The sequence below is a fragment of the Phaseolus vulgaris genome, chromosome 4, assembly GCF_051622355.1.
Source record: "Phaseolus vulgaris cultivar YP4 chromosome 4, ASM5162235v1, whole genome shotgun sequence".
Lineage (NCBI taxonomy): Eukaryota > Viridiplantae > Streptophyta > Magnoliopsida > Fabales > Fabaceae > Phaseolus > Phaseolus vulgaris.
In genome coordinates this window covers 5,558,229-5,570,419 of record NC_143501.1, presented here as the reverse complement: position 1 = coordinate 5,570,419, position 12,191 = coordinate 5,558,229, and the positions used below count along the sequence as shown (strand labels likewise).

Genomic DNA, 12,191 nt, shown 5'->3' with positions numbered 1-12,191 from the left:
ATTTTGGTTTTACTTTCTGTAAAATATCTCTTTTCAATTTTAATTTTTCAAAAATTGTATATCACGTCTGTAGGTTTTAATATTCATTTTAAGATAGATTAATACATCTATTTTACTGATCTAAGAGTTATTTCGAATGATGTTTTAATAAAAAAATTAAAGGAATCAAAATTAAAACTTATTCATTTTATATGAATTAAAAATATATTTAAGCTTATTATTTAATTATTTTAATTTCATTTAAAACTATATATATTTTTCTACATTATCATTTTTTGAAAATTTATATCAAGAAAAGAAAGAGGGCTATTAAAAGTAAAATCTAAATTAAATGAATGAAATTTTAACAATAGACCAGTTAAATAAAATAAATTTAGTTGAAAATTACCTTTCTTTCACATTTCGATACCAGAGGAATAAATTAGAATAATTATTTAATTTTTGTTCATGAAGATAATTAAGATTTCAGTGGAAGGTAAGTAAAGTCTAAAATTAAACTAATAAGAGTTTTGTTAGGTTATATATAATAAATTTATAAATGTCATACAAAATTATAACATAAAAGAAAACAGTAGTAACTACATGTAATAAATTCTAAGATATCAAAATAATAAATTCTAAGATATCAAATAAAGATTGGTATTAAGATATTTTATTTTTTAATATTTATGTGTATTCATATTTTTAAATATGCATATACATATGTATTTCAAGGATTATAATGAATTGTACTAATAAAATATATATCAAATGTATAATAGATATCAATCTCATCCACTATTATAGAAGGTTAAGATATTTAAAAGTTGCAAATTAAAAAAATAACTATTCTCAAAGTCATTCCCATTTGATAACCCATTTGTCTTTGATCCAAATCTAAGATGAGAAAAAAATCACAAACTACTAAATCAAACAAAATATTTTTATTCATTTCAGAATCATGGTTATGGTGCACTCACATAAATATAGCAACAAATTTTAGATGTTAGGGAGAAACATAAAATTAAAGTAAAAAATAGGGTCACTCAAAGAATTTGGTAGACAAAATCAACTCATTGGTCCTTTCTCCTCCGGTTTTAACACAAAACAGGAATTAGCAGTAAAATTTAATAAATAGAAACTTGAAAATAAACACTACATTGACATTTATAAAATTTAAATGATACATAAAAGAAAGTATTGAAGCATAACATATGAATTCTCGGTGAGTGATATTGGTGTGTGCTAGAACAGATTTGAGAGAAAAGTGGTCAGAGATTCCTCGATTGGCCAACGAAATGAATGAATCGTCCTATTTTTTCTTGGTGCCGGTATGAGAGATTTAAAAACAAAAAAACCACAATGCCAGGTGATAATAAAGTAAAACACCTTACATGAAAATGTGTCTCTCTCTGCAATGGAATAACCTATCTAATACCAGGAAGATGATGTGGTGTGGGAGCATCTTCCATATTAAAGTTTTATTTCTCTATGCAAAACTTGGATTGATGCAGTTTGAATAATTTTTTGAATATCCCAAACAATATATCATTTTCGTACAACAATGTCATCTAATGGTAGAAGTGGTGATGTTTCAATTTTTGGTTCCCATCAAATGACTCTAGGAGGTTTTTAGTGGGTTCGACCATCTGAATCTTGTCATTGTATTCGAGAGCGAGACTATGTGTGCAAAAGAAAACCTAGTGAAGGAGGGAACAACATAATATCTTTAATTTTTAATTCTTTATTTAATAGAGAAGAATATAAGTTTAAAACAGAATTCATCTCTCCACTCTCATGTCCAGCAACAAATATTAACAAATATCTTTAATTTTTAATTTTTTTATTGAATAGAGAAGAAAATCAGTTTAAAACAAAAAAAAAGTAACGTATCTATCTTTTCACTCTCCAACCAGTTAAGTAACAACAAATAAAATAAAATATTATTTAAAAATTCAAAAACTGTTTTATTAACTTCTAAAATTATAAAATGTCCAAATAACCAAAATAAATTAATAAAATAAAATATTAAGTAAGGATAAAATAGGAAAAGAATTTATAACAGTTAAAGTGAGAAATCCTCTTTATATAGGTATAGATTACATGTAAATTATAATTTAAATGTTTGAAATATTATTTATTTATAATTTATAATTAAATTTAAATAAGTTTTGAGTTTTCAATATATTGCCTATTTTTAATATATTTTTAATAATTAATATATTTTTATTAAATTTTAACTTACAATAATAATATAAAATTTAGAGAAAAACTGACGTATCAAATATCTCTATGTTACTGGTTCAAATGAAGAATAAAAGTCTTAATTTTATAGAAAAAGATATAATTAGAAGTAGACTTCTATTTAAAATGGACAAGGTGAAAAATAATAGTTGTTAAGATAAGAAAAATCAAACAATAATAAAAAATATCTTTATTTTAAAAAAAGACTTTTTTATTTTTCATATAAAAAATGTACATTTCTTCAAAGATAAATTTCACAAGCTATTACTATTAATTAGAGTTTCAAATACTAAATTAATGGTTTATTATATTTTTATAATATTTTATATTTATGTAAATAAAATTTAATTTCAAAGGTTGAAAAAAAAATAAAAAAATATCGTGATCCAATTCAAAGCATATCCAAAACAAACACATTTGTGAACCATGTTGAGGTGGCGCACTGCGCACCCGGCTTATCCAAAATCGTAGCATTATAAAATCGCCTCTTAACAAATTTGCTTTGTTTCACAACTGACACCATCTTCTCCACAACAACCTCGCCGGAAAATTCATCGCCGTTTCCGGTCACCGGCGATGGCCTCTGCGACGTCGTTTCCGGGTATTGCTCTTCGTCCCTCCGTTCCATTTCGCAGCCACATAAGCCACACTCGATTCTCACAGTTTCAAGTCTCCTTTGGCTTTCCCGCGAACCCAACTTCGTTGAAGAGTTTGAATTCGGTGCCGTCGAAGAAAAGAGAAGCTTTCTCAAATGGGTCTTCGAGAACGCGAAGAGACCTATCGCAGTTCTCTGTTCGCTGCTCAGTTTCATCAAGTGGAAAAGTATGCATGCACATTCATAACCGTATTCATTGTTACAATCAATCCTTTTAGGGTTTGAAATTAGTGTTAATGAGCTTATAAACGATGGAAATTCTTGGTGGATGAGAAAATTACTCTCACTCTCTAAGACGTTTTCAGATTGCGTGATACCTTTTTTTTAATGTTTGGTATTTTTCAATCAATTTAGAAAAGTTAGTGTAATGAGTAGAAGACGTGAGCAATGATTTTTAAGCAATGAAAGGGTCGTTGCAGGGACAGAAAGAAGAAGAGTATGGTGTGCTGAATAAGAGGAAGTGTTAATGTAATTTATTCTCCTTGATATTACTTCTAAATAGTACTATTGTCACTTTTGGGTTGGGTTCACTTCAAATACTTAAATATTAAATATGGGTTACATTTGATTTTAGTTCCTGTAAATTGGAAAATGTTCCTTTTTAGTTCTTAGAAAAAAAAATATGAATGTGTCAAGTGCATGGATAACATTAATTGAAGTGGATACACCTGGTACATTTTCATGATAGGTAGACATTAAGAAGTTATTATTTTTGGACTACAAATGAACATTTTTTTCTGTTGGAACTGAGAGTGCATTTAACCCTTTTTAACGAAGGGAATATGTAATAATTAAATAAATTGATCGATTTGTAATGCTTCATTTTCGAAACATTTAAACCTAAATATATTAATGCTTAGTTTATTCTTGGTTTTGTTGTTGGTATGAAAATAATACTAAATTACGTTTAACTAAACATATGTAAAGTACATTTATTGTGTTAAATTTAAGTAATTGGTTTATGCGTTTAATGTAAAGTTTGATATTAGCTCATGCAACTCAAGTTTGGTTTAACTCAACTGGACTTTATTCATTTCAATTGTGGCAATCTAAATTGTTTGTGATTTTGGGTCACTCGTTATGCTGATTGGGTCTGGTTGGAGTTTCAGAGGTGTAGTAATTGATAGTGGGTTTTGATGCAATGACAGATTACACAACAGGAATTCACAGAAATGGCATGGCAAGCTATTGTCTCTGCACCAGAAGTGGCTAAAGAGAACAAGCATCAGATTGTGGAGACTGAGCACTTGATGAAAGCTTTGTTAGAGCAAAAGAACGGACTTGCTCGCCGGATCTTTTCTAAGGTTGGGATTGATAATACTCAGCTTCTAGAGGCCACTGATAAGCACATTAAGCGGCAACCCAAGGTGATTGACCAAGTCAAATTTGCATATGCTTTGCTGCTCGTAGTTATGTCTTGATCTTGTTATTATAGTCTGGCTTCTTCTTGTTGGCATTATTTAAATTTTAGGTATGAGATGTTATTGGTTTTATCCATATTGTCTTGCAACTTGGATTATGGGTGTACTTTTCCTTCAGATGAAGACCTAAATAGAAATTGTATGAAGTCCTCAACTTTTTCTGAGAAAAATGCAAGCTAACAGAAGCTTGGAAGTTGGAAGGAATGTTCTAGCTATTTACTTCTGTTTTTATAATGCCGTAACATTGAGTTGAATCATGAAACTAATATGTACCTCATTTTTGGTCTGACCAATTATGAAGTGTTCTCATCCAAGCAAAAATTGTTGAGGAAAGGAGTAAAATGCCAAACTAATTTGATCAAACAGTTAACATATCGGTGATATGCAATTCAAACTATATTATTATGTGTAGCAAAAATCTCTTATTTATTCGCACTCTTGATTCAGTATGGTTGTATGAGCAATCTATAACTAATGAGATTTTCACTGTTGGTGCTTGAAAAGATTTGTGGCGTCGATGTTCAACATATTGCTGACTTACTGGTATTGGTTGCAGTTCAGATCCAGTATTTGTCAGACTGTGGATCTTTGTGATTTTTCATTTATTTGATAACACTTTAATTCCCAAATTCACTATTATATATAAATATACAACTTTGAGCATGTGCAAATTATATGGAGCAAAAACTCATAGGCATTCATTGTATCTTTTTAGATGCCTATAAAATACACTCTGTCGTCCAATAACCTGATTGTTAAACTCTTGCCTATTATGTAAGGTTCTAGGGGAATCAGCTGGTACAATGTTGGGGCGTGATTTGGAGGCATTGGTTCAGAGAGCTAGGGACTTCAAGAAAGAATATGGGGACTCATTTGTGTCAGTTGAGCACTTTGTTCTTGGTTTTTCCCAAGATAAACGATTTGGGAAGATATTGTTCAGAGATTTTCAAATATCCGAGCAAGCTCTTAAATCTGCCATAGAGTCCATAAGGGGACGCCAGTCAGTTATTGACCAAGGTCATTTATAATTATAATGTATATAATGTTGCTATCACTTGACATTCTGTTTTCTATTTGTTACCTGCTTTTTTTTTGGGGGGGAGGGGGTTATTTTATGCTATTAAAAACTTTAGGGTCTATTTACTTCTGTTTTCATTTCTATTTTATTTTTAATTACAAAACTGTCATCTTTTTTTCAAAGATTTGTACTGGCACATTGAAAACAATTATTTTTTTTTCCTTGTTTCCTCCTGTACAAGTGAAGACAGAAAATGAAAACAGAAAACATTTTCTCAAACTGGCCCATAATCTTCGTGCTAGAACCTGTGCTTGACGATGGGCTATGACTCTATGAGTATCTGTACATGCAATGTTTTTATTTGGAAATATCTTCTGTTTCATAAGCCTCAGTTTCAATTTGTTATAGATCCTGAAGGAAAGTATGAAGCATTGGAAAAGTATGGGAAAGATTTGACAGCAATGGCTAAAGCAGGAAAACTTGACCCAGTCATAGGAAGAGATGCTGAAATACGCAGGTGCATTCAAATTCTCTCCAGGAGAACAAAGAATAATCCTGTACTAATTGGAGAGCCTGGTGTTGGAAAAACAGCAATCTCAGAAGGGTAAGTGTTTAGGTCTTCCTCCCAAGTGTTGCCTGTGTTTGTCTTATTTTTTAACATTTTACCCTAAATTATTTTTTTATTAAATTTTAGATGCTGCTACTGTTATCCATTACCTGAATTTCATGTGTAACCTGTTTCATGCATACAAGAATGACAATTACGATGGTGTGAAATAAAATACAAATTATTTGAACATGACTACAGTTTTTTATTAATATTTTTAAGAAATAAATTATATTGTTTTCTGTATGCAAATCTAATATTTCAAATACAAGTTTCATAAAAGTAGGAAGTAAGTTTAAGAGATTGACCTAATTTAAAATGATAGTTCTCTTCTGCTTTTGAAAGTAAAGTTCCTTAAAACTGGAAATTGAGTGCAAGAGGTGGTACATTGTTTGAAATAACAATTTATTCCTTTCTTCTATCAGACTAAAACCCAACATTTAGCCATTTCCTTTTCTATAGCATTATATATTAGAATCAATGGTAGAAACAATGTAATCAATTATATGGTTATTGAGACCACAATCAATTTAAATTGCAGTTGCAGTTACTTTGCGGTTACTGTGACTTCAGGCACTGTGGCTACTGCAAGCGATGTTGGTTGTGTTATAGCATTTTTTTCCAAGCTTTCAATCGTGAAATGTTATTTTGTTTTAAAAAGAAGCAACATTACGGCCGTGACAGTTTTTCTTGTGAATTCAACCTGCAATTGCAAGTTGATGTAGTTGCAAACACTGCATCAACAGTAATATTGCAGCTACGTCAGGTGATGTCATGTGATTTAAAATCTGAAACCATGTTCATTGATGCTGTTGAGACATTTTTGTTGAACTAGAGATCCTGTTTTTTCCTGTCATTTTTTTAGATGAGTAGGTCAAATGTTTATACCTTATTTGGTTGCTTGTGGTAGTTTTCATTAAACATTAACCTAGCAATGCTTTGGAAACAGACTTGCTCAAAGAATTGTTCAAGGAGATGTTCCTCAAGCTTTGATGAATCGAAGGGTATGTGCTTTATCTTGGCTATTCTAAATTCTTAATATTTTCAAAATGGAAGATAAAGGGGAAAGAATGGGAATGTGGGATAGATTTACATTAACTGGCTTTTTTAAGTTTTTATCTCATTTTCATTACATTGATATCTATTATACCCTCTAAATCTTACCCTTAATTCCAGTGATTTGTTTTATAAGTATGCAATATTTATCTTATTTTTTCGCCATTTTGAGCTGTGTGTTGGCCAGGAGTTGTAAAATTATTCTGATACACTTGTCACTTTCAGCTCATATCCCTTGATATGGGTGCACTTATTGCTGGAGCAAAGTACCGGGGAGAATTTGAAGATAGACTGAAAGCTGTCCTCAAAGAAGTAACAGAATCTGATGGTCAGACTATCCTTTTCATTGATGAAATCCATACAGTTGTTGGGGCAGGTAATGAATAATTTCAGAGTTTGCCACTTTTAGTACCTGATTTTTTGTTTTTGCAAAAGCTGTTTGAAGGGTCTATACAACTTTCTCCATTTTTTTTCTTTCTTTGTGCATAACTGGTGTGTGAAAAACCCTTTGAATCAATGGATATTCAGATTAGAGAAAGACGATACATTTCAATGAATATTTTTCTCCCAAAATACTGCATTTGTTTATAGCTATGGTGATTTGAAAAAAGAAATTAAAAATGTGGCTGTTGAATTTGATTGCAATTATATATGTCACATGCTAGGTGCTACAAATGGTGCTATGGATGCTGGTAATCTCTTAAAGCCTATGCTTGGTCGGGGGGAGCTGCGATGTATTGGTGCAACAACATTAGATGAGTATCGAAAGTATATTGAGAAGGACCCTGCACTTGAGCGTCGTTTCCAGCAAGTTTTTGTTGACCAACCATCAGTTGAAGATACCATTTCAATACTGAGGGGGCTGCGGGAAAGATACGAGCTGCATCATGGAGTTCGCATTTCTGACAGTGCACTTGTAGATGCTGCAATTCTCTCTGATAGATACATAAGTGGGAGGTTTCTGCCTGATAAAGGTATTAATAACTGGCTAAAGACTCTTGGCAAGTGAATATATTACACAAAGATTAAGAAATTTTGTTGTATTTTTTTGGTGAATAATTAGTTCTGGTATTATGATACCTTACTATTTTTAAGAGAATGATGTTTGGATTCTGGATTAGAGTCTTAGCAATAAATAATATAAGGTGTTAATTGAAACTGTTCTTAAGAGCTTTAAAACTATATAGAACTATATATGGAACTTTAAAATTATCGTGACCATAGTCTAATTCATTTTCAATGTTTTGAATTTGAATGATTAATTTATAGCTACAACTTCTCTTTTTATAATTTATCATTTATTTGTTTGTTAATTTATTTTGTTAAATTTTTCAGAATATGTGGAAAAGCATCTCATAATATTAGTATTGGAACTCAATAGCTTAAAAGTATCTTGGATGTTCGCTTAGGAGGTGGTTCCTATTTTTTACTATATTCACTTATTGGTTTCCTCAATTGATTAGGATTATGATTCTCAGACTAGTATAAATGGAGGTCAATACTCTGTCTTTTGTATAATCTCAAGCCAATATCAATTTTGGACTATTCATTAGCTTATGCTCTTTTTTTCCTCCTTTTATACAAAACTATTATAGTTTTCAATAAAAATGTAAACTTTTACTGTGTTTCATTTTGTTGTGGATTTGCATCAACGATACTCACAAAGCACTAATTTCTTGCTACTTCTAAATTGCAGCTATTGATCTGGTGGATGAAGCAGCTGCTAAACTAAAAATGGAAATTACTTCAAAACCTACTGCACTTGATGAGATTAATCGGTCAGTCTTGAAACTCGAGATGGAGAGACTCTCTCTCGTGAATGATACTGGCAAGGATTCTAAAGATAGATTAAATCGACTTGAGACAGAACTCTCTCTCTTAAAGGAGAAACAGGATGAAATGACTGGGCAATGGGAGCATGAAAAGTCTGTCATGACTCGTCTGCAATCTATTAAAGAGGAGGTATGTTATCAGAATTTTGTTATGTTTTACCAAATATGCATTCAGTTTATAAATAAGTGAACGTTTAGAAGACAGCTTTATGCAGGGTTTCATCACACTGAACTAGTGTGCAAGTATGTTGGTAATTATGCATTGACATAACAAACGATGCACTTGCATTAAGGCACGATTTTATGTTAATTGGAAGATTGAAATCTGATGATTTTCGATGTTCATATATATGCAGATAGACAGGGTAAATCTTGAGATTCAACAGGCTGAGCGAGAGTATGATCTTAATCGCGCAGCTGAATTAAAGTATGGGAGTCTAAACTCCTTGCAACGACAACTTGAAAGTGTAGAAAAGGAGTTACACGAATATATGAACTCTGGTAAGTCTATGTTGAGAGAAGAAGTTACTGGAAATGATATTGCTGACATTGTAAGCAAGTGGACTGGTATTCCAATTTCAAAACTTCAACAATCAGAGCGAGAGAAGCTGTTGTACTTAGAGGAAGAGCTTCATAAGCGTGTTGTTGGACAAGATCCTGCTGTTAAGGCAGTAGCTGAGGCTATCCAACGTTCAAGAGCAGGCCTTTCAGATCCCCATCGACCGATTGCTAGCTTCATGTTTATGGGACCGACTGGTGTAGGAAAGACTGAGCTAGCCAAGGCCCTTGCTTCGTATTTGTTCAACACAGAAGATGCACTTGTACGAATTGACATGAGTGAGTACATGGAAAAGCACACAGTCTCGAGATTGATTGGGGCTCCACCTGGATATGTTGGGTATGAAGAGGGAGGGCAACTAACAGAGACAGTTCGCCGCAGACCTTATGCTGTCATTTTGTTTGATGAGATTGAGAAGGCACACTCAGATGTTTTCAATGTATTCCTTCAAATCCTGGATGATGGAAGAGTAACTGATTCACAGGGCAGGACAGTAAGTTTTACCAACACGGTTATCATTATGACCTCAAATGTTGGATCACAGTACATTCTCAACACTGATAATGACACTGTGCCCAAAGAGTCAGCATACGAAACCATAAAGCAGAGGGTTATGGACGCAGCAAGATCAATCTTTCGCCCTGAGTTCATGAATAGAGTTGATGAGTATATTGTTTTCCAGCCTCTGGACCGCGACCAAATCAGTAGTATTGTCAGGTTACAGGTAATTTTCTCCCTAAACCTTAAATCCTAAACCATAAACTTTACAGGTAGATACATTTATGTTGAAGTCCATGACTCCACACATGCCTATAAAAGAAAGAAGAGTATACTATGTTTCTAATCTCTGGGAATTGTTATATGCTCTTTCAATTTTTTATCAAAATACTCACTTCCCACGTCTATTACAGTTGGAGAGGGTGCAAAAGAGAATTGCAGATCGCAAGATGAAAATCCAAGTGACAGAAGCTGCAATCCAACTCCTTGGAAGTTTGGGGTATGATCCAAACTATGGTGCTAGGCCGGTGAAGCGAGTGATTCAGCAGAATGTTGAGAATGAACTTGCCAAGGGTATTCTTAGAGGAGAGTTGAAGGAAGAAGACACAATTTTAGTTGACACAGAAGTCACAGCATTTTCCAATGGTCAACTTCCCCAGCAAAAGCTAGTTTTTAGGAGGGTTGGAACTGATTCAGAATCCAGTTCTACTGTTAAAGACAGCCGGGAAGGTTTTCCACAGATTCTGTGAATGCTCTTTGTTACTCCACATGCAAGGTTCCACAACAAATTTTAGTATAGGTCTCTTTCTTACACTTCTGCAACTTCGATGATCCTGTTCATACCATGAGATAATTTTTAGTTTTTCATATAATAACTTTTGTTGATCAATACAAATATCATGCTAAAGAAGTGTTTACTTTATGAAAATCTTTTTTAGTGTCAAGCTGGAGCAGTAGTTTCAAATAACAAATCCATACTTGTGTGTGGTTTATGGATGGATTAGGAGTAAAATTTTGGCATTCCTGTGATATATTTCCATGGTAATTATTATCCTTAGTTTACAATTTTTTGTCATTTTTATTTAAAAATTAAAACTAAAAAAAGATCTATCCATTTCAAGTGTTTAACTTTAAGGTCCATCTATGAACCTGGTCTATGAAATTGTTGAAATTAATGAAATTATTGCAAGCAAATTCAGTATCCGAAGATTTTGTTACAAAGTGGACTTTAAGCCTAATTCAACTCCCATAAAACCGGTTCATATGGTTGAGGTTTGCACCCACTTATATACAATGAAAGGTTCTAATCTCTAGTCGACGTGGGATCTCCAACCGTTTTAGTTTTAATTGTTTGGTTTTATTTTATGTATTTAAACATTGAGTAATTTTGGTTTTCATAGTTTAGTTGTTCCATTTTGGTTATATATTTAAAACATGAGTAATTTTAGTTGTTCCATAAACCTAATAATCCAATATCATATTCAACTCAACTCTTAAACATAACTCAATTAGAAAAACAAATATATTACATAAAACAGTATACAATAACCAATATAAATCAATTTAATCATTCCCATTACATTTCAAGCTTTAAGAACAATTTAAAAATTAATTTATTTCTGCAATCCCAATTTAACTTGATTCAAAATACTAACTTTATTTCTTATAAAAAAATTATACCTCTACATAAAATTTTACTTTACTTCTTGCATGTAATTATACCGTTTCAAACTCAACATGATTATAAAATATTCTTAAAGTTCTTCTTCGAATCTAACATTTAAACTCCAACTTATCCATACATGAAATTTTTTAATTTAATCAAATCTCAACAATATATTATTCCACTATTTATTTATTTATTTTTAAACATATTCAAAGTACAATAATAATTCAGAGATATTTTCTCCTACCTTATCCCCCAACAATTTTAATTTATATATATAATTAACATAAAATTTATAAATCATTCATTTGTTTTGTGAAATTGGAAATGCCAATGTTACTGTAAAATATCTTTTCCTTGTTCGTAATGTACTTATTGCAAATATAAGTCATGGATAAGACATGAAAACATTATAATGAAATCTTTTTATTAATGACACAATTTATTACAAAAACTTAATTATTTTGATAATCTCTCCATATTTGATCAGTTATGATATTTCTCGTATTTTTCTTTGCCTACTACAATCATCATCGTGACCTATCAATGTTTTGTTCCATTAACTCTCGATCCACTTCATCCACTAGCGATAAATTGATCATTATCCATCCCTAAAGAAAAGTGTAAAGAATACAACATACTAAAACTTATTGTGT

At 31.6% G+C, this 12,191-nt stretch overlaps 1 protein-coding gene across 1 annotated transcript; it reads left to right on the top strand.

The window, feature by feature from the left end:
• Positions 1-2,621: 2,621 nt before the first annotated feature.
• On the top strand, positions 2,622-10,813 carry LOC137836948 (chaperone protein ClpB3, chloroplastic). The gene is made up of 10 exons (XM_068645754.1): positions 2,622-3,045; positions 4,027-4,245; positions 5,079-5,316; positions 5,726-5,921; positions 6,874-6,928; positions 7,206-7,356; positions 7,646-7,954; positions 8,677-8,942; positions 9,169-10,095; positions 10,283-10,813. The coding sequence occupies exons 1-10, from the start codon at positions 2,800-2,802 to the stop codon at positions 10,616-10,618; spliced, it is 2,943 nt and encodes a 980-aa protein (XP_068501855.1). The 5' UTR covers positions 2,622-2,799; the 3' UTR covers positions 10,619-10,813.
• The last annotated feature ends 1,378 nt before the right edge of the window (positions 10,814-12,191 follow it).

Bases quoted from the DNA above. Each gene is read 5' to 3' on its own strand.
- LOC137836948 (XM_068645754.1), top strand. From the start codon at position 2,800: ATGGCCTCTGCGACGTCGTTTCCGGGTATTGCTCTTCGTCCCTCCGTT. The intron at 4,246-5,078 runs GTGATTGACCAA...CTATTATGTAAG, and splicing joins ACATTAAGCGGCAACCCAAG to GTTCTAGGGGAATCAGCTGG. The intron at 5,922-6,873 runs GTAAGTGTTTAG...CTTTGGAAACAG, and splicing joins AAAACAGCAATCTCAGAAGG to ACTTGCTCAAAGAATTGTTC.